The following is a 26,988-nucleotide window of genomic DNA, read 5'->3' on the forward strand; positions in this document are numbered from 1 at the left end:
TTGTGTTTTATTCTTACCAGTGCGGAATTCATAGAACAATAGTGTTGGAAGAGACCACAAGGGCTATCCAGTTCAACCCCTTGCTGTGCAGAAGCCATTCTGTCTTTTGGGCTGTTAAGCACCTCGGCTCCACTGTCACCAATACACACCCACATAGGTATGGGCATCGAATCATAGAGCTGGAAGAGACCACAGGAGTCATCTGTTCCAAGCCCATTCTGTCATACAGGAACACACAATCAAAGCACTTTGGATAGATGGCCATCCATTCTCTGTTTAGAAACCTCTAGAAAAGGAGGCTTCCTCACACTTCCACAGTTGAACAATTGTAATAGGAAGTTCTTCCTCATATTTAGGTGAAATCTCTTTTCCTGCAATTTGAAACCATTGCTCCATGTCCTAGACTCTGAAGCAGCAGTATACCAAACTTTCCCCCTCCTCAATATGACATCATTTCCAATACTGAAACATAGTTACTATCATGTGCCCTTTTAGCCTTTTCTTCACCAAGTGTGTATGTACACAGTAGAATGAATGCTGCTTGACCCCACTTGAACTGCAATCGTTCAATGTTTTGGAATAATGGGAGTTGTAATTATACAAGCTTTTTAGCCTTTACTGATAAGAGTGCTGGTGTGTGTGTGTGTGTGGTTTTGTAATGTAATTTTTGTTGTTTTGGCCTTTTAAGTCTCTGCTGCTGTGTTTTTCAGTGTTTTTATGAGTGATGGTCACTAGCTGACCTGATAAGTGTATTGTGTCCAAATTTGGTGTCGACCAGTGGTTTTTGAGTTATGTTAATCCCACAAATGAACATTACGTTTTCATTTATATAGATAGTAGTTTCCAAACTTTGGGCCCCCAAATATTTTGGTCTTCAGCTCCCAGAAGTCCTGATTGTTGGTCAAGTTCATCTGGGCATAACGTGAAAAGAAAGAATAGGCTGCTGGAAGATGAAGTCCAAAAACACCAGACTTCTCAGGGGGGAATTAATCTTATTCCAGCTGTCCTGTAGGCCTCTTTTCATGTAGAATGTGTAAAGCAGTAGTTCTCAACCTGTAGGTCCCCAGATGTTTTGGACTTCAACTCCCAGAAATCCTAACAGCTGATAAACTGGCTGGGATTTCTGAGAGTTGTAGGCCAAAACACCTGGGAACCCACAGGTTGAGAACCACTGGTGTAAAGTCTACCAGAGCAGAGCTATACTCAGTATAACTGTGAATGTATGCACCACCTGAAATACCATGTCCAGTTCTGGGCGTCTCAATTCAAGAGGGATATTGATAAGCTGTAATGTGTCCAGAGAAGGGTGATCAAAATGATCAAAGGTCTGGAAGCCAAGCCTTATGAGGAATGGCTGAGGGAGCTGGGTATGTTTAGCTTAGAGAACATTGAGAGGAGACATGATAGCCCTGCTGAAACATTTGAAAGGATGTCACACTGAGGAGGGAGCAGGCTTGTTTTCTGCTGCTCCAGAGACTAGGAGAAATGGATTCAGATTGTGGGAAAACAGAGTCTACCTAAACATGCGGAAGAACTTTCTGACTGTAAGGGCTGTTCGACAGTGGAATGTACTCCTGGAAGGACAGCGGAGTCCCTTCTCTGGAGGTTTCTAAACAGAGACTGGATGACCATCTATTTCTGCATGGCAGGGGGTTGGACTGGATTCCTGCATGGCAGGGGTTTGGGAACCTCTGTATGGTTGAACATCTGGACTCCAAGTCCTATGAGAAGCTGGGTGTGTTTAATGCAGTGGTTCCCAACCTGTGGGCCGTGGCTCAAGGGTGGGCCATGAGACCTAAAATAAGGTCTGTGAGACATGTGGGGAAAATTGGTGCCAGGGTCTGTTCCTGGAGTTATTTGGGGTGCTGATTCAGAAAATTGCACTGGATATACCACCTCAGCTCTAGATTATTAAATATGGTTTTCTGTGGGTGAGTAGATGGTGACTACTGGATGGTATATGTTCTGTATCAAAAACTAGAGCTGAAGTGGTCTATCCAATGCAATTTTCTGAATAGGCACCTCAAATAACCAAACTGAATCTGAAGTTGACCAAAACCTTATTCGTACCCAGGTTGTTAAAGGTTTTTCGGGCTATATGGCCATGTTCTAGAAGCATTTTCTCCTGATGTTTTGACTGCATCTGTGGCAGGCATCCTCAGAGGTTGTGAGGTCAAAAAGCCTTCGACAATACATTGATTTGTAATCCTTTTGGTACTAATGTTGGAGAGTAGTCCCTGGTCAAAGTGGTCCCCGATCAAGTGGTCCCTGGTCAAGTGGTCCTTCGTCAAAAAAGGTTAGGAACCACTGGTTTAGTGGGAGGTTCAGTCAGCTACACTGTACAACAGGCATGGGCAAATCTGGGCCCTCTAGGTGTTTTGGACTCCAACTCCCAGCACTCCTTACAGCCTTGGGCCCTTTCTTTTTTTCCCCTCAGCCTTTTAAGCAGTGGGAGTTGAAGTTCAACACAGTTGGAGGGCCCAAGTTTGCCCATGCCTGCTGTACAATGAATGCAGTTTGACCCCACTTTATCTGAAATGAGTCCATGCTGTGGAGCCATGGGGACTTGGTGAGGCACCTTGTGGTCTCTACAACTTTATGGGTTTTCTTTTTAATGGCGACATTGGTTTGAGTAGCGTTCAAGAGCCTGAAGTGGACTGTCTAGGGTGCCTCGATCTGGCCCCGGGGGCCTCTTCCAAGGGGTGAGGTCTTATGCCCCTATGCTGGCGAGGGAGGGCTGGAGGCGCCCCACAGCCGGCGAGGGCGCCTGGCTGTGCCCTGGGAAGGGCTGTGGGCCCCGGCGCGGCTCGGAGGCAATCCCACCCTCGGCTGCGCCGTCCCCCTCCGTCAGGCGGAAGCCTCTGCCTCTCGCCTCTTCTCCCGGCCAGCCTTATAAATTCCCTCTCCCGGCTCGGAGCGTGATGCTATCTGCTGGCGAAAGTGGCGCTGGTCGGCTCCAGGCGAGCGAAGGGGCGCTGAAGAGGAGGAGGAGGAGGAGGAGGAGGAGGAGGCCGAGAGGGCCGGAGGAGGAAGGGGAGAAGCAGCCCCGGGGGCAAGCGAAGAGGAGGGAAGGGCCAAGGCAGCGAGAAGCGCAGCCCTCCGCTCTTTTTCTTGGCAAAGCGCACCAGGCGTGAGAGGGGGAAAAGAGAAAGAGCAGCAGGCGCAGCTCTGCCTTGTTGACGGGGTTCTTTAAAGGAAAAAAAAAAAAACCTGTGGAGAAGGAGGAGGAAGAGGAGGAGGAGGAGGAAGAGGAGGAGGAGGAGGAGGAGGAGGAGGAGGAGGGGAACTCCTGGAAAAAAAGTGGTGGAGCCAAAAGTAGCCGGAGAGAGAGAGAGAGAAGGGAGGGAGGGAGAGAGAGAGGAAGGTTGACCAAGCTGGTTGCTTGCTTGGTTGGTTGGGGCAAAGAGTTGGAGGAGGAGAAGGACTTGGAGAGGAGAAGGAGTTGGGCTCGGTCCCGCTCGCTTTTTGCCACGAGACGGTGGCTGCGGGACAGAGAGAGAGAGAAGGGGAATAGAGAGGGATAGAGACAGAGAGAGGGGGAGAGAAAGAGAACAGGAGAGTCGTGGAGAGAGAGAGAGAGGTGGAGAGAGAGAGAGAGCTTTTCTGGCCCGAAGGGAAGGAAGGAGGGGAGGCAGGAAGGCGTCCAGAGCCGCCTGCCCGCTGCTTTGCCGCGCATCGAAGTCGCATCTCCCCGAGAGGCGCTCCCACGCGCGAAAGGCACCGACACGTGTTCCCATCCTCCGCGGGAGAGAGGGAAAGGCCGGCAGCCGGTGCCGTCGCCACGGAAGGAAGGAAAGGAAGGGAGGGAGGAAGGAAAGAGAAGGAGAGAGAGAGAGAGAGAGAGAGAGAGAGCGGCGCGGGCAGGCGAGTCTGGGAAGGCGAAGCAGCCCTCGGGGGAAGAAGCGCGTTTTCCCCCCCACGCCACTCTTGCGTCTCTCCAAGAACGCTTCGCCTCGCTGTGGTGATCCTCTCCTCCGCTCTCGTCCCTTCTGTGCTTTTCAATAATCTATATTACGCTCTCTCGGTCTCTTTTGGGGGGTAATATCTGGAGAGATTGAGAGAGAGAGAGAGCAAGCAACCTGCTTTGCGGAACCTGTCGCATCCTCGCTCAGAGCCCCGGCTTCCCACGACTCTCCAGCTCCACCGAAAAGCCCACCTCCCTCTCTTCTCAACCTGTTGGTGCTCTTTCGAAGAGGACGCGGTTTCTCCGGCTCGGGGGAGAAGCAACCACCCGGGACGCGCTGGACTCCTGGGGTCCACTTTGGCCCTCTTTCCCCCTTGGAGGGAGCTGCGCCCACCTCTTTCACGCCCCGGGAGAGCCGGCGCCGCCCCCTCCCCTTCAGAAGCCCGCTCCCGAGTTCTCTTCTGAGTCTTCCCGGAGCCTTAAGATGCACTGCTACCTCCTGAGCGTCTTCCTGACCCTGGACCTGGTGACGGTGGCCTTCGCCCTCTCGACCTGCAGCACCCTGGACATGGACCAGTTCATGCGGAAGAGGATCGAGGCCATCCGGGGCCAGATCCTGAGCAAGCTCAAGCTCACCAGCCCCCCGGAAGAGTACCCGGAGCCCGAGGAGGTCTCGCCGGAGGTCATCTCCATCTACAACAGCACCCGGGACCTGCTCCAGGAGAAGGCCAACCACCGCGCCGCCACTTGCGAGAAGGAGCGCAGCGACGAGGAGTACTACGCCAAGGAGGTCTACAAGGTCGACCCCAAGCCCAACTACCAGAACGCCAGTAAGTCCCCGGGATGGGGGACGGAGGTGGGCGTGAAGGAGGGGAAGGGAGGCACGGGTGGGTTGGCAGCCACGGGCACCTCCTGGCAGCTCCGGGCAAAGTCCCTTGCGGGGATCCTGCCTCATCACACTCGAGAAAAAAATCCACTTAAAATCCAGTTCCTGCCTCCTGCAGAATTCTGGGGTTTGTAGTTTAGGGAGGAGCCTTTAACAGCCTCACAAAACTACAAACCCCAGAATTCTGCAGGACGCAGAAACCGGATTTTAAGTGGATTTTTCCCCTAGTGTGATGTGAGCTGTTGCTCCCAAAGGGGGATAGACGGTCTTCCACTCCTTAGAATACCACGCACATGCTCAGTCTGGTGTTGCTTGCCCTATAGAGACCCCAGGTGGTAATCTGTAGTTAGGAAAGAGTGATCTCTCTCTTGTCAAAGGCTTTCATGGATTGCTGAGAGTTTTCCGGGCTGTCTGGCCATGTTCCAGAAGCATTATCTCCTGACGTTTTTACCTGCATCTATGGCCGGCATCCTAAGAGGTTGTGAGATCTGTTGGAAACTAAGAAAGTGGGGTTTATATATCTGTGGGATGCGAATCAAGGCCATCTTGATTAGCATTGAATGGCCTTGCAGCTTCAAAGTCTGGCTGCTTCCTGCCATCACTTTTATGAATGCCTGATATCGAATTGTGCCACCTTGAGTCGCCCTATGACTGAGAAAGGTGAGCTATAGTAAATAAATAAATAAATAAACCAGGGGGAAATCCTGACATGAAAAAAATCAGGGCCAGCTAACACCTCCCAACAAAGTATTCCGCCAGGCAGGAAGCAGCCAGGCTTTGAAGCTACAAGGTCATCCAGTGCTCATCAAGGTAGCCAGTTGCAACATTCACACCTGCCCTCCAACAGACAAGTGTTCTTTCTCCCACCTTGGACATTCCACAGGTATATAAATCCCACTTACCTAGTTTCCAACAGACCTCACAACCTCTAGGGATTGCCTGCCATAGATGCAGGCAAAACATCAGGAGAGAATGCTTCTGGAGCATGGCCATACATCCCGGAAAACTCACAGCAACCCAGTGATCTTTCTTTCCAAGCTCTCCTCCCTTGTCTCTCTGTTAGGCTCCTAAAAAAATTGAAAGCAGCATTCCTTGACACACCAGGATGTTTAATTTAATCTTTTGCTCAGAATGATCGAGAGTTGAAAGAGACTACAAGGCCCATCCAGTCCCAAACACTCTTGATAGATGCCAAGCAGCCTCTGCTCAAAAACCCCCAGAGAAGGAGACTCCGAGGCAGCCTATTCCACTATCCAACAGGTCTGTCAGGAAGTTCTTGCTAATGTTTAAGTGGAGTCTCTTTCCCTGCAGTCTGAGTCCATTGCTTGGTGTCCTAGTCTCTAGAGCAGCAGAAAACAAGCTTGCCTTCTTCTCAATGAGACCTTCTTTCAGGCATTTAAGCCTGCCTATCATGTCCCCTCTTTCATGGAATTTGTGGTTCTTCCATGGAAAAGTGTAGTGGAGTCGGATTCCTGTGGCCTGATAGTGTCTCTCTTGAGGCCTGGTGAAAAGTCTATCAGGAATGAAGGTGTCCTGGCTGAGGCTTAACTCCAGACTGGGGCTGAGATGGAAGGGAATTCCTCTGAGCATCTGCAGAGTGTCTCCAGTTTACTTCTGAAGCTCGCAGAACAACTGTTCTTGAGAAATCCAAGATCAAGAGGGCTTCTTTGGCTTGCGAGACCAAGTCTCTCCCACGTCTTTGAGTTATTTTGGAATATAAGCACGAAGTGGAGAGGGGAGAGGAGGAGGTCAATCTCCAAATTATGGGACATCTGGCAGTGCTGGCAGGTCGCCCCCACTTTTGGCGGTGCCTGGTGCCTTCGGATGCCAGAGGCATTAATATGCCTCCTTATCTGTTCTCATCCTCCAATTCTCTCTTGTTTACTTTTCAAAGTTTTCCTCTGGGTGGGAACGGTGGCTTCTCAGTCTGTTCTCACTGGACGCTCTCCGCCCAGTTCATCCTGCCGCTAGCCAGCAGTCAGTGCAAGTTTCCCCTTTAGGACTTTGCCAGCACCTGGGTCAACAAACCTCCCTTTAATAGGATTAGTTTACTTTGTTCAGCAGTGTCCCAACTCAAATCTCTTCAGCTCTCTTATCGCCCTCCTATCTCCCAGTTCAACTGGTAGCCTCTAAAGCAGATCCATTCTCTCAGTGATGCAGGGATTCCTTTCAGGTTTTTTTTTTATGTCAGGAGCAACTTGAGAAACTGCAAGTTGCTTCTGGTGTGAGAGAATTGGCCATCTGCAAGGATGTTGCCCAGCTGGAGCTAACAAATGGGAGCTCACCCCACTCCCCGGATTCGAACCGCTGACTGTCAATCAGCAGTCCTGCTGACACAATGGTTTAACCTATGCACCACCAGGGGCTCCATTCATTTCAGTGCATCTTGGAAGGAAAAAAGAAAATAGAGAGATCTGTAGCATCTCCCTTCCAAAAACTAGTTTCCTCTGAAGTTCACAGCTTAGGTTGGTATAACTAGACAGTGACAGGTCATAGAAGTGCCCATGTGGCTCCTCTTTTCAATGGACTAGGCATTCTTGTTACCGGTGACCTTATTTTCAGGTATAAAATGATACTCCTATTGTTCCTTTTTTTTTAAAGTCCAGCTTCCCAGACACAGTGTGAGTGTTTCAGCTGGAGCTGATTACATGCATTCATTTCTGAAAAATAAATTAGGACTGGAAGGCGCTGGCATTGTGTGTTGGTCAAGAGCCACTGTGGTCCAGAGATAGAGCCTTGCTATTGGAGGTGGCAGAGCTGAATTCAAATCCCGTTTCCGTTTTGGCTTTGCTTTTCTGGGCTTTGGCTAAGTGAACTGTCTTAGTAAGTTGTTCAGAGTCATTCTGCACATTTTGTCTCAAATGTAAATCCTGTTGAGCCCAGTGTATTTTTCCCCCAAGACTGTGGATTCATAATTTAATCCTACCGTATCTCCTCTGGAGCCCCTGGTGGCACAGCAGGGTAAAGTGCTGAGCTGCTGAACTTGCTGAGTGAAGGTTGGCAGTTCGAATCTGGGGAGCAAGGTGAGCTCCCGCTGTTAGCCCCAGCTTCTGCCAGTCTAGTAGTTTGAAAATATGCAAATGTGAGTAGATTAATAGGCACCGCTCTGGTGGGAAGGTAAAGGCGCTCCATGCAGTCATGCTGACCATATGACCTTGGAGTAGTCTACGGACAACACCGGCTCTTTGGCTTAGAAATGGAGATGAGCATCCTCCCCCCAGAGTCGGAATGACTTGCCTTAATGTCAAGGGGAAACCTTTACCTTTTGTCTCCTCTGAAGTAAGCTGCCTTGTGCCCACTTGGGCTCATTTCCAGGAATTGCTGTCTTAGACTCTTCAGCTGTAAAGTGCCATCAGAGTTTCATCTTGAGGATATATGAACGATATTATATGCATAACTTACATTACCAAATTCAGTGACATCTAATCATTGCTGGTTTTGTTGGGATGGGGGAGGGGGGCAGAAATAAGGCACAGAAATAAAATCTCTAATGTAAGTCATTATGGCAAACCGTACATACAAGGAATGAAAAATTCTACTGTGTGTCCAAGATACAGTGTTTTGCTTTGTTTTGTTTTCCATTCTTCTCTTTCTCCCCTTACCCACCCCCCATTCTTTTATTGCCATGTCTCTGGAAAGCAAATACCTCTTGTTATAATGGGTAATGCAGCCATCTTGGTAACTTTATCCCAGACTTACTAATTGTAGCCTCTTCTATTTATTTTGAATGCAACAAAGGTGTAGCTTTAAGGCTTGCTGAGGCTTGCTAGAAATAGTCCCAGGATGCCAGCCAGAGATCTCAGAATCCCAGTTGCTGGGGAGCTGCCTCTTCTCTCCTTCTTTCTAATTGTTAAATGACAATCCCTGGAAGAGGACAGCCTGGCAAGCAAAGGGTTTTATTATTGTAATTAAGGCACTATCTTGCCCTAAGGGAAGGAAGAATTTACAAAGTGTGCTGGAGTCAGCCTGCCATGTGTGAGCACTCTCTCCTTCTCTGGTAATTTGTAGCAATAAGGCAGAGACATGCAGAGGAGAACTCAAATACACATGCAGGCACACGCGCAGGCACACACACACATAGATGTAAGTGCATTTGTATTGAAATGCCCACCCACTGACATGGATGCAGAACTGAGGGAAAGTGTCTTATTGAACTACTTTTTGGACACACTGGGAATCATAGTGCAAAAAACCAAAAAAACAAAAAACAGCCCTCCCCTACTTGCACTGATGTTGCTGATATCTGGGAGAAACTCTTAATGCTTAACTTTTTTCCCATGTCAGGAGTGACTTGAGAAACTGCAAGTCGCTTCTGGTGTGAGAGAATTGGCCGTCTGCAAGGATGTTGCCCAGGGGATGCCTGGATGTATTGATGTTTGACCATCGTTGTGGGAGGCTTCTCTCATGTCTGTGCATGGGGAGCTGGAGCTGACAGAGGGAGCACATCCATGCTCTCCATGGGTTTGAATCTCCAACCTGTTGGTCTTCAGTCCTGCCAACACAAGGGTTTAACCCTTTGCATCATCGGAGTTCCTAATTCTTTACCGAAGACATAGTTTTTTTGCAGAGGAGAATTCCCAAACTCTGCCACCAGTTTACTCTCAACCATATAAAGATGTGACCCCAAATAAATGAATTCCTGTGACTTGCATTTTGTCAAACTGAACTATCAGAAATCCTACTGTTGTCATCATTGTGATCCTCATCAGCTTAGACTGCAGCAAAAAAAAAAAGTGAAAGTGTAGATTGCAGGTAACCACCAACAGAGAGCATCAGAAGTTTAAGAGTTGAGAACTCTGCTAGCGTTTAGCCAGCCCAGCTGAGCTAATGTTTGGTTGGGAAGATCTCTAAGTGGGTTAACTATTTTTCCACTGCTGTCTAGTTATGTGTGTTAGGTTGGACAAGCTATTCTAACAAATATGCAGCCAAGAAAAGATGTGTATGTGTAGGTGTGTGCATATGTGTGTGTATATGCTCTCTCTCTCTCTCTTTCTCTCTCTCTCTATATATATATGTGATGAGAGAATGAGATCCCACTCCAGAGTTAATTGAAAATACATTGCTACATAGCTCTTCCCCCTTTCCTTCACAGTTAAACCTTTTTAACTCTGCAGGTCCTGCATTAGTCAAGGAGGCAATGGTGTGGGAGGGGGAAGGAGATCTCCACAAATCTACTGAGGTCATTGAGTGAAAGGCATGGGAAAGAGTCATCACTCAAAGGGCTTTTTTAAAAACATCTTTTTTTAACACAGAGATATTCGCATTTAGTAACTGAGTACAGCCCAAGTATTACAAATATGTTCTAATTATACTTGAAGTCCACTATATATCACTGAACAGATTCCCCCGATAGGTCTTTGTGGGACATTTTGTAAAGTTCAGTCTAAATATTTTTAGCAATGTAGAGATTTTAAGAAGGGGGAAAGAAAAAAAATGCAAAGAGATATTGTATATATCTCAAGGCATATTTTTGTCTTAAATATTATCCTTGGCCAACTGTGCTATATAAATACCGTAAATATGAATAGCCCTGGCATCGTGCCAATCTCCTGGGATGAATTTTAGTCAAGAAGGTATTTATGGGATATAAATAATACTGTGTCAACATTTAAAGAAGGGACCTGATTAGCTCAGAATTTATTCGTATTAATCTTTCTCGTGCTGTTAGTTTAAGGCTCAAAGTGAAGTTGTGCTAAGGTTTTGCCGTAAGTTTGCACCAAGGGGATAAAAAACGGAGGAGCTATTGCTAGATGGTCCTACAGGGGCTTAAAAAGACAGTGACTTTGAGAGTGGACATAACAATTTGCATGTGTCAAGAAAAGAGCTTGGAAGGGTCATCTTGGGGATTACAGTTCCCAACATAAAAAAAAGTCTGGTAGCTCAAAAGGCTAAGTTTTCCAATCTCTAGTCAAAGAGAAACTAAAAATACAAACAAAGAAATATCATGGAAGATGCACTCTTAAATCAAAGATTTACCTGTTGTAGCTGTTTAGAAGAGTTCTGTGGGTACCAGGCCCGTAGCCAGGATTTCGTTTTTTTTTGGGGGGGGGGGGCTGAATTTTTTTCAGGGGGGGTTCGGGGGGGGGGCTGAATTTCGGGGGCGGGGGCTGAGTCTGAGTGAAAGAGGGTCTAGCCTAGCAAACCTTTTGTATCATTACCCCAATACCCCCATGCATATAGGGGATATATTGAGTATGGTGATCAGATCATGATATGAATAAACATAACAGTTTAAATAATGCACCAGTAAGGCCTTTTCACGAACCACCATGAGAATTTCGGGGGGGGGGGCTGAAGCCCCTCAAGTCCCCCCCCCCCCCCCGCTACATGCCTGGTGGGTACCATAAATGGCAGAAAAGACATATTAATGGGTCTGATAGAAATTTATTCTTGAACCTTACTAGAAGCTAAATAACTGATCTGCAACTATCATACTTTAGACTAGTGGTTCTCAATCTGTGGGTCCTCAGATGTTTTGGCCTTCAACTCCCAGAAATCCCAGAAAGCTGGTAAACTGGTTGGAATTTCTTGGAGTTGTAGACCAAAACACCTGGGGACCCATAGGGTGAGGACCACTGCTTTAGACATTTCATGAGATGACAAGATTCCTTGGAAAAAATGATAAAAATGGAAAAGCAGTAACAGAAGAGAAAGAACACAACCCAAGTGGAATCATGGAAGCCAGAGTCCTGACTTTGCAAAATCTATCAGAACTGTTGATGACTGGAACTGTTGAAGGTGTCTCATTCATAAGGGTGTCATAAGCTAGGGTCTTAATAGCAATTGACAACAGTAGGCTAGGATCACACATTCTATGAATAGAATTGTTGCCTGATCACAAAGATCTACAAACAGAGCAATGTGGCATCGGGGAGGAAATATTCAAGAGTTCATCAAAAGATGGAGGCTGGCATTTAAATATTTGGAAAGAAAGACATATAGTGATGGAAATCATAAGTCAGCAGTTCTCAACCTGGGGGTCGGGACCCCTGGGGAATCGTGAGGGGGTTTCAGAGGGGTTACCAAAGGCCATCAGAAAACACATATTTCTAATGGTCTTAGGAACCACTTTGGCAGAGAAAGCTGAATATCTCTCTGCTTGTCCTTCTCTTCCTTTTTGGAAACAGACCTTCTCTTGTCCTTCTCTTCCTTTTTGGAAATCCTCCCACCAGAAGCCCTCCTCCTGCTGTGATTGGCCAACCTCTCAGCTGGCCTCTCAGCCAAGGGGAGAGCTGTTTCTGAGACTCCAAGAGGGGAGGGGAGAGCAGGTGTGCTTGGCGCATGACAATGTGGTGAGATGTGCAGGTGAGAGAGTGCGTGTGAGGCTGGAGGCAGGCTTGTGTTCCTTCAAGGCAGGGGGAAAAGCACTCTTTGATTGTAGGTTAACTATGAATACCAGCAACTACAACTCCCAAATGGCAAAATCAACACCACCAGTATGCAAATTTGGGCATATTGGATATTTGTGTCAAATTTGATCCAGTGAATGAAAATGCGTCCTGCATATCAGATATTTACATTATGATTCATAATAGGATTCATAACAGGAGCAAAATTACAATTATGAAATAGCAACAAAACTGATTTTATGTTTGGGGATCACCACAACATGAGGAACTGTATTAAGCGGTCACAGCATTAGGAAGATTGAGAACCACAGTCATAGGTGGTGGGCTCACGGGTGAGAGGAAGGAGGGAAAGGATTTGTTAGAATGTTGCAATGTACCTGTTTTGCTAATAAATGTAATTTTTGCTTGTCAGTTGTATAAGATTAAACATTTGAACAACCTCCCCCAAACATACAGAACAATGTGGCAATAGAAATAGTCTGCTGAATAAGAGCTGCTGGCAGAACAGCCAAAATGGAGTAGGGAAGGGATAATGAGAAATGCAAAGGAAGTGCAAGTTATACCACATCAAAACGTTTTCTAGCCACATCCACTCTGCTGGCACAAAGTTAGGTTAAAGTAAAGACCATGCTAAGTATTTTCTAGCATCCCTTGCTGGGAATGGTTTGGATTCAGCACAGCTTCCTCTGCCATAGTGTTGACTCAGGTGGCTCTTAGCCAACTAGGCTTGTGCTCTCAGGCTGCAAACCCATGCTTACCTTAGAGCAGTGATTCCCAAACTCTAGTCCTCCAGGAGTTTTTTTTTTTTTTGAGCTCAACTCCCAGAAACCTCAGCAGTCTTGGCCAATAAGAATTCTGGAAGAATACCTCCAAAACTCCTGAAAGATCAGAGTTTGGGAATCGCTACTGTGGAACAAGCCCAACCACATAAAATGAGATTAACTACTGTGTTTGTGCTGTTTTTGCTTCAGGGCATTGAAATCTAGCAGTAAAACCTCAGTTCAGCTTTGTTATCTGTTTCCTCCTATGTTTCTATAAACCTCTACTTTTTTGTAATCAGGGTCACATGATGTGATGTTCTATAGGTATGGACATTGTGTGATCCTCCAGTGTTGGTGAACTGCAATTCAGTTTTTTAAAAATGAGTAAATGATGTGGTCGGGATGCAAACATGCAGATGTAATTGACTGGCTTTCTGCACCTCCAACGTTCCTAACTATTGACTATGCTGGCTTGTTCTGATGGGACTTAAAATCAAGCAACATTTAGAGGAAAATACACCTCCCAATACAGTATTATATAAATGTCAGTGAAAAAACTGACTAATTTCACTATATCCATTTTCCACATTAGTGCTATACATGCACACAAAACCTGGATAGCCATTCCCCTTTCCTGGGACCACAACAAACTGTTCAGTTAGAGCAGTTAAGAAATTCAGAGTATTCTGACACCAAACTCTAGTCTCCAGAGTTCAGCTGAAAGTAACTTCCATGAATGTAGCCCATGGAAGGCAAAGCCTTGTCCAAACCATTATCTTGATGTGTTGTTGAAGGCTTTCATGGCTGGAATCACTGAGTTACTGTGAGTTTTGTGAGCTATATGGCCATGTTCCAGTAGCATTTTCTCCTGACATTTTGTCTGCATATATGGTAGGCATGTTCAGAACCTGATGGAAATAAGACAAGTGCAGTGTGTGTATATATCTGTGAAATGCCTAGGGTAGGAGAAAAAACACTTGTCAGTTTGAAGCAAGTGTGAATGTTGCAATTAGCAAGCTTGATTAACATTGCGTAGCCTTGCAGTTGCAAAATCAATTAGTGAGGGTATTTGCATGGAGGTAATCTGGTAACTCAACCAAGAGTTCTTTCTCCCACCCTGGACATTCCACAGATATATACACACTCCACTTGCCTCATTTCCAATAGACCTTTGAACAAACCTCTGAGGATGCCTGCCATAGATGCAGGCAAAACGTCAGTAGAGTATGCTACTGGAACATAGCCATACAGCCCGAAAACCTCACAGCAACCCATTCTCTTGATCTTGTTTTTAATTTGCTCATGTGTTTGTTCACCAATGTGTCAGGGGGGACTTGAAAGCCAACCACCATAATAAGAGAAGCAACAACATATATTTAACTTACGCATATTTAAAAAAACAAAACAGTTTTTGTAAAGCTTCGTTATCTGAACTGAACTATTTATTACTATCATGAGAAAATAGGCTACTTTTGATATATATAAACTATTCTATGAAACACACTCTCAAGGACAGTAACTCACAGCTGGAATGCCTCCAGATGTTGCTGAACATTAGGCTTACAGAACTCCTCACTGTTGGCCACAGTGGCTGGGTCTCCAGGGAATTAAAGTCCAATAATATGCATCCAGTAAATGTTATTTGCCATGAAATGTACATGGGACTGTGTGTTATTCACTCTGGCAGGAACAAATTAACAGAGGGCCAGTTCATATGCCCTACAACTTCTAACTTGCATCTTCTGTGTATGTTCATGGTGCAGCTCATTTCATTTCAGTTCATGGTGCATGTTCATTTGTGCATTGGCCACACCTCAGGGAGAAGTGCAAAAAAGAGCATTGTTCCGTCAAATTAGATTTCTGCCCCTGAAATAAAATTTTCCTCCAGTCCCCAAATTCCTAGCATTACAGAGTGCAACTCTGAATTTTCTTCACACCCAGAAATCTGAACTTTTCAGTGTTCACATTCACTTTCTAACTTTGCCAGTCCCTTTTCTTTTGATGCCTCAACTATAGTTCTAAATGCACAACTGAAGTTTTAAATTACTGCAGTACTAGAAATCTGGGGACTGAAGGACAATTTTGTTTGATTTTGCCATTTTATATAGGTCACCAATTTACTGTGCCACTGTATATAATGGGACAAGCATCCACAGATTTTCTTATCCACAGAGGGTTCTGAATCCAAACCCAGCGGCCACTGTACAGTTATTATTTTGCTTTCCCTTCCCTTTGCTTTCAAAATCCAGTTGGGCTTACTGAAGTTGCCTACTTCTGTTTTAATGGGTCTGAATTGTACCCAGATTTGTTTATTTATTCATCCTTACTGCTGTGGACAGACATGTAGCCGGGGGGGGGGGGGGGGGGGGGCTTGAGGAGCTTCAGCCCTCCCCCCCCCAAATTCTCAGGGTGGTCCACAAGAAGGCCTTACTGGTACACTATTTAAACTGTTTTGTTTATTCATATCATGATCTGATCACCATGCTGAATATATCCCATATGCATGGGGGCATTGGGATAATGATACAAAAGGTTTGCTAGGCTAGATCCTCTCTCACTCAGACTCAGCCCTCCCAAATCAAAACCAGCCCCCCCCCCCCCTTCAAATCAAAATCCTGGCTACGGGCCTGGCTGTGGAAAACTATAGCTTTGGTTTTAGTATTGCTACAGAATGCCAACATAAGGATAGTGAGTGAGAGATTACTATTTTATTTCGAGGAGAATTAGAGTGCATCTATAATCCCATTTAGCTCCACTTTAGTGGCCAAGGTTCAACGCTATGGAAACATGGGAGTCGTAGTTTAATAAGGCCTTTAGCCTTCTCTGCCAAAGAGTGCTGGTACCTCACCAAACTACAGCTTGCAGGATTCCACAGCATTGCACCATAATAATTAAAGTCAGCCTGTATTAATTCTACATTGTAGATGTAACCTTCATTAGTAGTGCATCCTTCAGACCTTTGGTTGTATAGTTGTATTATGTTTTTTGAAGTTTATTATTAATTATTCTCCCTCTCTCTTTCCTAGTTGAGGAAGAACTTGGTTCATTTTATTGAGAGTTTTGCTTGAGTAAGAACTGGGCTGAAGTTTAGAGAATTACTTATCACTTTGATGTTTGGAGGTTGGGATATAAATTTACAGAGTCCTGAAAAACTGCAACTGTTTATACTTTTCATAGCAGTTCCACATGAAAGCTAAACTAATGTAATGCAGAACAGGTCACCCCCACCTCTACTCCTTAAATTGAATCTCTAGTCTACACCTCAATTTTATGGGAGCCACTGGTGTGATTTATCCTTCTATTGCCACTATTTCATGAATATTTGCTTCTCATTGACTTTTTTCTTTGCTAAATATTTCACCTAATGAAAGAAAACATTATAAACTAACTATGCACAACAGCATGATTCTACTTTATCAACAAGGAATTGATTTGCTCATGTTTATGTGTGTGGGTCTCTTGGCCTGAGAGGCATTCAGTTGACTACTACAGTATAGCAGCCTCTGTTGGATGTATTGTCGAAGCCTTTCATGGCTGGAATCACTGAGTTGTTGTAGGTTTTTTGGGTTATATGACCATGTTCTAGAAGCATTGTCTCCTACATTTCACCTGCATCTATGGTAGGATGCAGGTGAAATGTAGGAGACAATGCTTCTAGAACATGGTCATATAGCCCAAAAAACCTACATCAACCTAGCTTCTATTGGGTTTCTGTCTTTGAGGATTATATGATGCTACCAGGAAAGAATGGATAAGAGCCAAATTAAGACAGCTATCTTAGAGCCTTTATGTTTCTATCTTAGCTTTTTGTTTCTACCTTAGCTGCATTGAAGGGATTCAGGGCATCTGCACAGAGATCACCTTGCCAGTCTTTCCTGTTATGGTGAGATGCATGCTCTTTTGTACAAAATGATATTATTTATTTCTTTGCATGTGTGCATATAAATTAGAACACCAGGCTTGTAGAATGTCCTTCCCTTGGACTCAGAGGCCTGATGACCATCAACACTAGCCTCAAACTAGGATATTCATCACTTGGCTTTTTGAACCAACTGCTCATAGCTTGAGTGGGTTGTTAATTTGTTTAACTCCTTAAAAGGCATTTTAGAACCAGGATTTGGGGTGGCCTTAAAACTGGATTTTAACCTGCTAAAACTTGTTTTGTTACTTGGATTTCACTATAAAATCTTCAGATATGTTGGTGATGGATATAAATAGTTAAATAAAATTTAAAAGTAAACATTCACCATTGTTACATGGAATAATATCAGCATCTATCTCTCTATGCCACTGTCAATCCCTATCCTTCTCAGATTAAAAATGTAAAGAGTCAAACCGAGGACTCAATTAATCCAACATTTTGATCCCTTAGTGATCAGAGAGATGCCCTTGGGAAGCTCACAAACAATGCAGGAATGCAATTACATGTTTCTGCTAATGTTGCCCTTCTACTGAAAGCATTGTTCCCCTGAAACTGGAGATATTATAAAATTATCACATTCAGTTGCTGTGTCAGCTAATGACTTCTATTCAGGGAATAGAGAAGCCTATCTAGGGTTTTGTTCAAATGTTAAAGGGGCTGTCCAAGGTGCTGAACCTATTTTATGGCTCGGTTGAAACACTTTGGACAGTTCCTTTAAGTCTGAACAAAAGAAGAGTATATTTATTATCCCATTGACATTAAACCATTGGCCACCATTACTAAGAGCCACTGTTAGTCTTATTCCAATAAGCCCCTCTTGAAGCTGTCTAAATTGATGTATCTTGTGGCTTCACACTCTGTTGTTTAACTATGACCAGTGTGAAGATCTACTTCCTTTTTTCTCCTGTACCTCCCATCTACTTTTTTCCTTTATTGCTTTAAAGCAGCTGTCTCCACCCAAGCACACCACTGAGATGTGTTGGACTGCAATTCCCATTATCATCAGCTTGTATATGCAGTCTGTCATCAACAAGTACTTGATTAGGAAAGGCTACGTTAAGTGTGACAAAATGTTAGGAAAATGGGATAAACTTATCTCTCCCATTTCAGGGTCTCATGATGGATCATACAATCATTCTTTAACTATGAAAAGAACAATGTTTCATTGCCTTTGGACAGATCTATTCTATATCAAGCTTTTGGTTATTTATCCCGAAAGTCAGAATTTAAGACACAACTGAAGATCTAGGTCTTCCGGCAGGCCTACCAGTCAGTTTTAACATGTGAATTTTAACCTGCATTTTATTGGTGAATTTTGATGTGCATTTTACCTTATTATATGTATTTAATCGTGTTTAATATCTCTTTGTTTTAACCATGCTGGTAATAAACCAATTAGTGTTGTTGTTTTTGTTGTTGTTAAGAAGAAAGTAAGGAGGGATACCTCCCCATCTTGAGTTACAAGGCATCTTCAGTTTGGCTGGACTAGTGGTCATTGCTCCCCATTCATTCCTTGTAGAACATGCACTACTGTGGCATTAGTAAGGCATTTTGCATGGAACTTGCGTTGGTCTTCCTTTGTGCTGTTGTGTGGAAGGGGTGGCAGGGGTTTTGAGTTCAGTCCACTGCTATACAGGAATACACAGTTAAAATGCTCCTGAGAGATGGCACTCCTGCCTCTATTTTAAAACATGCAAAGGAGATTCTCTGAGGCAATCTATTTCATTGTTGAATAGCTCTTACCTTATATTTAGATGGAATCTATTTTTCATGTAATTTAACTTCATTTTTAATGTCCTAGTGTCAGGAGCAGTAGAAAATAAGCTTGCTCTTTCTTTTCATGACATCAGATATTTAGAGCAAAGCTTTCCAAACATTTCATGTCGGTGACACACTTATTAAGCATGCAGCATTTTGTGACACAGTAATCCAGTTTTATTAGCAACCCCATAGAAGAAATATGGATGCATACATAAACTGTAATGATGAAATGTATGGGGACACAACATATCTCAATAAAATCTTTCTTTTATATTTAAGAAATATGACTTAATGTTTATTTCGCATAGACTGTGAGATTTCTCATTATGTTCACATGACACACCTACACACTACAGCCAACATACTAACGTGTCATGAAATACATGAAATACGTGTCATGAAATACTATAATGCCAGCACTTTCTTCACCAAGCTGAACATATCCAGCCTCTTAAACCAATTCTCATAGGGCTTGGTTTTCAAACCTTTGATGATTTTGGTCGTCCTTCTCTGGACATGTTCCAGCTTGTCAATATTTGACTTGAGCTGTGGTTCTCAAAACTGGAAACAGCATTGAAGAGGAGGACTTACCAAAGCAAGATAGAGTGGTAGCATTGCTTCCTTTTATCTGCATACGTATTTTAAATGTTACGTTCTTGTGTGGAACTGGGATACATTAATTGTTGATAGTATATCCAAGGATCTCAGGGTAACACACAATTTAATAAATTGGAACAATTTAAATCATTAAAATATCAATTTACTGGCTAAAACCATATTAAGCATTTTTACAAATATCAATATTCTAGCCAGTTTCTAAAATGACTGGGAAAAATGTGTCTCCCCAGAGATTGGTTGCTATCCCTGACAATTACCAATAATGCCTGGGATATACAGGAGTTACAATGCAAAAATATCTGAAGGGATATATATAGGTTTCTCACCCTTGCATTGTAGAGTATAAGACAGCTTTCTCCCAAAGAACATTAGCTTCTAAAATCTGAGATAAAAGCACAATATCCCAAATCTAGATAATGCTGCATGTGTTTGACAATGCAATTCTCTAAATAAGCACTCTGAAGTGAGCCAAATTGAGTTTGATAACAGTTTCAACACAGATATATATAACTACATAAATCCCACTGAGTTCAATGAGTTTATTCCTAAATGATAAAGTATGCAATTACTATCCCATTTACTTGAAAATCAGTATCAAACTGCAAATGAAATGTGAAGTCCCATACTTGTTTATTTAATAAGATCTTCTATGTCAGTCTCACAGGAATGACTGGGCTTGACTTTTTCTTGTCCCCACATTCCCATAGCAATCTTGCTAATTTTTGTCTATTTACATCACTCCATAGAATTTTATGGGAGTCGGGGCTAAATGAATGTGCACTTACTGACAACCTGATTATTTTTTGGTCATGTTAGAACATAACAAAAAGGAGAAAGCAGGAGCTGGCCTTTATAGTTACAATGCTAGCCAATGTTGCTTCCTCCCCTCTCCACCCTCCAAGTTTCTACTTGCAGTCACCTCCTCTAAAGTTGCCAGATTTCAGTGTCTGGTCATGAGTCCCAGGGTTTGGATCCTCTTCTCCTGTTTTCAGGGCATGAAAGAGAAATCTAAGTACAAGGGCACTATCTTTAAAGTGTCTCTCTATATATGTCCATAATTACTTAGATTTAGTGTGTCTTTAATTTGAATGGTAGGAGCTCCCGGTGGCACAATGGGTTAAACCCTTGTGCTGGCTGAATTGCTGACTAAAAGTTCAGTGGTTTGAATCTGGGGAATGGGGTGAGCTCCTTTCTGTCGGCTCCAGCTTTCCATGTGGGGACATGAGAGAAACCTCCCACAGGATGGTAACACATCTGGGCATCCCCTGGACAATGCCCTTGCAGACAACCAATTCTCTCACACCAGAAGCAACTTGCAGTTTTTCAAGTTACTCCTGACATGAAATAAAATAAAATAAAATTGAATTGTATATCTATGTAACTTTGGTTGATGATTAATATGTCATCCTGAATGATGATATCACTAGGGGCTACCCTTGTAACACTGCCCTCATAACATCAACATGGTCATCACAAAGGGATGTTCCTAGATCTCATGTTTTAATACTGAAGTCTCAAGGTATTGGGATAGTTCTGACCTGGCAACCCCACCCTCCACACAGTTGGCAAACGCACACATACTAACCAATTATGAAGAGTCTGGGCTATTAAAGAGCCTCTCTCAACATGTGCTGTTAATTGTGATAAAGCATAAGAAATAAATACAGGACTTTTTTTTTCTTTTGAAACAACATTGTCCTTTCAGAGACAGAAAGAGCCTAGAAGAAGCCTCTTCCAATCGGCCTCATTTTTCTTATGTCTGCATAGTGTCTCTCATCTTGGGAGTCTGTGCATTATGCCTTCAGCGGAGGTTCCCATTGCATCTTGACAAAACAAGTGATTAGTGAGAATATACAAATGTTTCCACTCCCATTACACAACCATCTGCTGCACTTCTTTCTCCCACCTTTTGAAAAATGCTTTTTTTTAGTCTGGGAAAACTGTATTTCCCAGGTATTCTAATATAATTTGGTAAGTTAGGAGTGTATCATCAAGCACATTGCTTAGATTATTAGTGGACAGCTATGGCCCTCCAGATGTTGTTGGACTGCAGTTCCTATTAGTCATGGTGGACAGAGCAAAAACGTGGTATATTATGTTGCAGTCCAAAAACATCTAGAAGTTTCCAGTTGCCCAATAATTGTTTAAACTAAAGTGGGGAGGGGGGGGGGGAGGACAGAGAGGTGTATTGCTTATCTGTTCACAGTGGTCTTACCCAACCTCATAACTTCTAGATATGAAGAATAATATATTCCAGAAGACTCCAGAAATAATAGTTTTGCTGACTAAGGGTTTCTGAGAGTTGTAGTCCAATTTATCTTCAAGGCATCAGACAGAGAATGGCTGTTTTATAGTGTATTTTTGGAGTGTCTGCATGTATGTTACCTTTCTTTCAAGGAAAATTACTGTCTATGATTAGATGTCCAATTCCATATTTTTAACAGTTTGCTTTATAAAATGGTATAGTTTTAAGTACTTGCTTTCTTCCTCTGTCATTTTTCTCTGTCATTTTTACCTTGGACTCAGAGCTAGATTATATGGCAGTGTAGACTTATAAAATCCAATTCAAAGCAGCTGGGATCGGATACAGGATTATATGGAAGTGTAGATCCAGCCTTAAGTATTCTTCAGCTGTATTGGTCTCTAACTCACAGAATTCCTGACTATTGAATAAGCTGGCTAAGGCTTTTGGGAATTGGAGGCCAAAATAGCTGGAGGGCTATAATTTGAAGATGTTTGCTGTAGGGATTTGATGGATCCTCCAGGCAATTCTATGTATGCTTTACTCAGGGTTACCATGGAGTCACCCTGAAGACCTGACAAATTCCTAGATTTGAAGTCTGGTAGTTTAACAGAGCTTAGTTATATCAGGTTAGGAACATATCCCTCACAAATACAATAGTCTTCCCTGTATTTATCAGATAATTATTGTTTTAAAGTTTGTTTTTTTTTAAAAAGGATGGCCCGGAACAAAAATTCTGACTTGCACAATGTGCACCACTGCCACATCATTCTAAGTCAGAGATGGGCAAAGCACAGTGCTGCAGAAGTTCCTGAACTACATCTCCCATCAATGTTCATAAGCAGAAGAATGTGGAAGTTTTTGTTTAGCAATATCTGGAATACCAAACACACTCTGCTCCAGTTATAACTCCAAAGTGTTTTGTGGGGGAGTGGGAATAAGAGGTACTATGAGGTAGTGATTTGAGTGCTAGAGTAGGACTGTGATAGGCCATGGCTCAAATCCATGCTTGGCCATCAAAACTCACTGGGTGATCTTAGGCAAGTCACACTCTCTCAGCTTCATAAGAAAGCATTGTAAAACCCTCTTTCAACCAATTGTTCCAAGATAATTACATGGTAAGTTCAGCTTAGGCTCCCTATAAATAAAAATGACTTGAAGGGACACGGCAACAACTAGATGAGAAGGAATATTGTGAATTTGACCTTGGTCACATTTATTTGGTTCTTTACCTCACTATCGCATCCATGCTATATTGACAAAAGGTGCATTTGCTCTGTCACACATGTAAACATTGTGGAAAGTTCTTATAAGAATTCATTCAATACAATATGATCCTTTTATTATATTATTATTATATTTATTTCTACCCCACTTTATCTCCCCAGAAGGGATCCTTGTATCCACAGCACCAATATCCATAGTTTTTTTTTATGCACAACCCAACAAAATACATCATTTCTAGGCATTTTATGTCATTCAGTAAACCTCTATGGTATTCTTGGGTAAGTGGTCATTTATGTCAATAGAATTCACTATTTTCCATGGTTTTGCATATTCATGTGAACTCCAGGAGCATGTCCTCCACTATGTAGAGATCATACTGTACTTTGACATTTCTTATTTATACTTTGATGTCTAAATTTCAGTCTTATAATATGGATATCTGATTGATTTTTTTTTTTAAAAAAAAGATCATTGCAAAAAAAAAAATCTAAGCGGGAGGTCTTGCCTGGAGTGGAGGATTGCCTTATATATGTTTTTAAAGTATCTATATATCCATTTAGCAGCATTAAACTATCTACTGTTGCCAAAGCTCAAATTGGAATGTTCTGGGAAAGATAATTCAATTTTTAGTGGTTGGATCTGTGTCAGCAGTGGTAATTTCAACACTTCCTGGGGAGAGTCTATCAGTGATTATTCTACACGTACAGCAAAATGTAGCTGTAAATCTCTCATTCTTTCCAACTCCCCTTTTCTCTCTCATAGAAATGTGTGATATTTTCCTTGTTTGGCCAGTGTCAGAGTGTTTACACTGGCATCCTCTCATTCTAAACCCTGCCTTGAATTTTAAAAAGAAGCCCAACTGCTTCAGGAGGCTTTTTGTTTTCTGATCAAATGGTTTTTTTGTTTTTGTTTTTCTGCTTTGTTGTTGTTGTTGTTGTTCATTCATTCACTCGTTTCTGACTCTTCGTGACCTCATGGACCAGCCTACACCAGAGCTCCCTGTCAGCCATCACCTCTCCCAGCTCCTTCAGCATCAAGCCAGTCACTTCAAGGATGACATCAAGGATGTTTTTCTGCTTACATTCAGCTTTTGGGATTCAACAGCTTCCTCAATACAGGTAGAATGTGGGGGTTAAAACAAAACAAAACAAAAGCCATTTGCCATAGTGCCTTGAACAGAATGTAAATACTACAGCCCTTTATCACATTTCTCTTTACAACTATTAGATGGATTTTTTTTTGTTTTTTTTAGGAGGAATAGAAAATCAGCTGGGCACTTTTGGCCTTTAAAAAGTGGTGCAAAATTCTATTAGAAAAGTAGATTGTAAATATGCCCTGTGTGCTAAATAAGCTTGGTAGTGGACAGAATTTGGAAAAGTTGCTTTCCTGGGACTAGAAACCCAGAGTTGCTCAGCCAGGATAGAGTGGGCCACTGGTCAATTGGATGGGTGACCCCGTAGCTTACAAAAACCCAAACTCAGGGATGGATTGATATGCAGGGATAGCACCAACTTACATGTAAATTGATTTGGGATTGAAACCTAAGATAAGAAACAAGAATAGAAAGTAGCAAGAAAACCTGGAGAGAGAGAAAATAATGGCAGACAAATCATCCATTGGGAGTTGAAGTCCAAAACACCAGGAAGGCCAGAATTTGCCCATGCCTGTTTTATATTCTTGTACACTTCCAGCAACTTTATCTATTTCAATTTTCAGGAAGGGCCAAGCAAAAGCAATATCTAGATTGGCCCTCCAAGGGCTGGTAGAATTATATCCCAGTGAGGTAGGCCTTTATAGGCTGGTCCTGAAATTCCTATTCTTGGGTTTTATTATTATTATTACTCCTCTCTAAATTCCACAATGAAGTCCCTCAACTGTCTTTTCCCAGCTGTCACCAACGAACTTCCCTTCCTTGGCAAAATTCCTCCTGTCACTCACAGAAGCCCCTCCCTCACTTCCGTAAGAGTTCTCTGCACTGGGATTGGCTGCCTCTAGTGTTTCAGCTGTTGCATAGCAACCACTCAGTGCCATGCAACAATGCCACAATCCCTGTTTCCCCCCACCAGACTGGGGCTGAGAGGAACTGAGACTGACCAACAACTGGAGGGCCATAATTTCCCTAACCTTGTTCTATGAAAAAATGACTACTGATCAGCCAAAATCCATGGTAATCCTGATTTAGGGTTTTGTAATATTCTATTTTATAGAGATATTTTTATAAGGGACATTTTTCATTTGAGCTTGACCAAAAGGTTGAGAAGATTGAAGGATGATCACAATGATTTACTGGTAGAAAAAGATATGGTTTACAGCTATTATGGGGAAACTGTTCATATTTTATTGCATAAAGGAAAAGGTAAACAGGATGCATTTTATTTTAATTGGTATCCATTTATTTTTTTATTTTTTTTTTATTTACAGTATTTATATTCCGCCCTTCTCACCCCACAGGGGACTCAGTGCGGATTTCAATGTACATATACATGGCAAACATTCAATGCCATAGACACACAATATATAGAGACAGATGCAGAGGCAATTTAACATTCCAACTTTTCATGAGGGTATTCTGGCCACCAGGGGAGCCGTTTCTTCACCATCCATTTGTGACACAGATGAAGTACTTCCTCATTCTTTGCAGGCTTGATGGTGATTTTTATGGCACCGTAAATTAGTTAAATTAGCCTCTCTGCGTAGGCAGTACCTAAGTTTCCTACCTGACAGATGCAACTGTCTTTCAGGCTGCAAAGGTCAACAGCAAGCTACACAAATTGGTCGGACACTCACTCCAACCCGGGCTGGCTTTGAACTCATGACCTTTCAGTCAGTAGTGATCTTAATGCAGCTGACTCCCAGCCAGATGCTCCACAGTCCCGGTGCTTATTTAACGTATTTATCCAATACGTTAATGATAAAAACACAGATACTAGTGTTTCAGAACGAGAAAAAATAAGCGCAGTTTGAAGAAGGAGGACCAATTTGGATAGTATGTACTGTTATCTCTTATTATGGGCTCTGTAATTTAGATAGTGGTGAGAGATCTGGACAATAATTAATTTTATACCTTTCTGTTGTTCTACTTGTCCTTCTTGTAGAATTAATTGCTGGCATGGGATGAATAACAGAAGAAGGGAATATTGTTTATTTTGTTTGATTCTATGTTTTGCAAATTAATTATCCAAAATGGGTTGTTGTAGGTCTTTCAGGCTATATGGCCATGTTCTAGAAGCATTCTCTTCTGACGTTTCACCTGCATCTGTGGCAAGCATCCTCAGAGGTTGTGAGGTGTGTTGGAAACTAAGAACATTGGGTTGATATATCTGTGGAATGCCCAGGGTGGGAGAAAGAACTCCTGTCTGTTGGAGCTAGGTGTGAATGTTTCAATTGGCCACCTTGATTAGCATTTGATGATCTGACAGATTTAGGTGTGGCTTGTTACTGCCTAGGAAATTCCTATGCTGAGAGGTGATTTGGTGTTCCTGGTTGTTTCTTGCCCGGAGTTCTCCTGTGTTTGAGTGTTGTTTTTTATTTACTGTTATAATTTTAGTGGGGTTTTTTTTAGTACTGGTAGCCAGATTTTGTTCATTTTCATGGTTTGTTCCTTTCTGTTAAAATTGTCCACATGCTTGTGGATTTCAATGGCTTCTCTGTGTAGCCTGACATGGTAGTTGTTAGAGTGGTCCAGCATTTCTGTGTCTCCAATAATATGCTGTGTCCAGGTTGGTTCATCAGGTGCTCTGCTATGGCTGACTTCTCTGATTGAAGTAGTCTGCAGTGCCTTTCATGTTCCTTGATTCGTGTTTGGGTGATGCTGCATTTGGTGGTCCCTATGTAGTCTTGTTCACAGCTGCATGGTATACGGTAGACTCCTGCAGAGGTGAGAGGCTCCCTCTTGTCCTTTGCAGAATGTAGCGTTTGTTGGATTTTCTTAGTGGGTCTGTAGATTGTTTGTATGTTGTGTTTCTTCATCATCTTCCCTATGGTTCCCTTGATGTATGGCAAGAACACTTTTCCTCTGCGTGGATCTTTGTGTTTACTCTCGTGGCTTGTTCTCGGTCTTGCAGCTCTTCTGATGTCTGAGGTAAGAGTATCCATTGGCCTGTAAAGCCCAGTTTAAGTGGTTCAGTTCATTTTGGAGGAGGTGGGGTTCACAGATTCTTTTTGCATGGTTTGCCAGGGATTAGTGGTGCTTCTTTTTTAACTTGAGTGATGATTGGGGTTTTTATGTAGATATCTATCTGGGTGTGTAGGTTTTCTGTAAACTATGTGACCCACATGTTGATCTGGTTTGCTGATGACTAGGACAATTACCCAAAAT

At 43.0% G+C, this 26,988-nt stretch overlaps 1 protein-coding gene across 1 annotated transcript in view; it reads left to right on the forward strand.

The window, feature by feature from the left end:
- Positions 1–3,251: 3,251 nt before the first annotated feature.
- The window catches only part of TGFB2 (transforming growth factor beta 2), a 99,727-nt gene continuing 75,990 nt past the window's right edge, over positions 3,252–26,988 (forward strand). The window contains exon 1 of the mRNA XM_060754253.2: positions 3,252–4,734. Within this exon, the coding sequence (XP_060610236.2) occupies positions 4,389–4,734 (346 nt within the window). The 5' untranslated portion in view covers positions 3,252–4,388. The remainder of the gene's footprint in view (positions 4,735–26,988) is intronic.

This window comes from Anolis sagrei, chromosome 1 (assembly GCF_037176765.1).
Source record: "Anolis sagrei isolate rAnoSag1 chromosome 1, rAnoSag1.mat, whole genome shotgun sequence".
In the NCBI taxonomy this organism is placed as follows: domain Eukaryota; kingdom Metazoa; phylum Chordata; class Lepidosauria; order Squamata; family Dactyloidae; genus Anolis; species Anolis sagrei.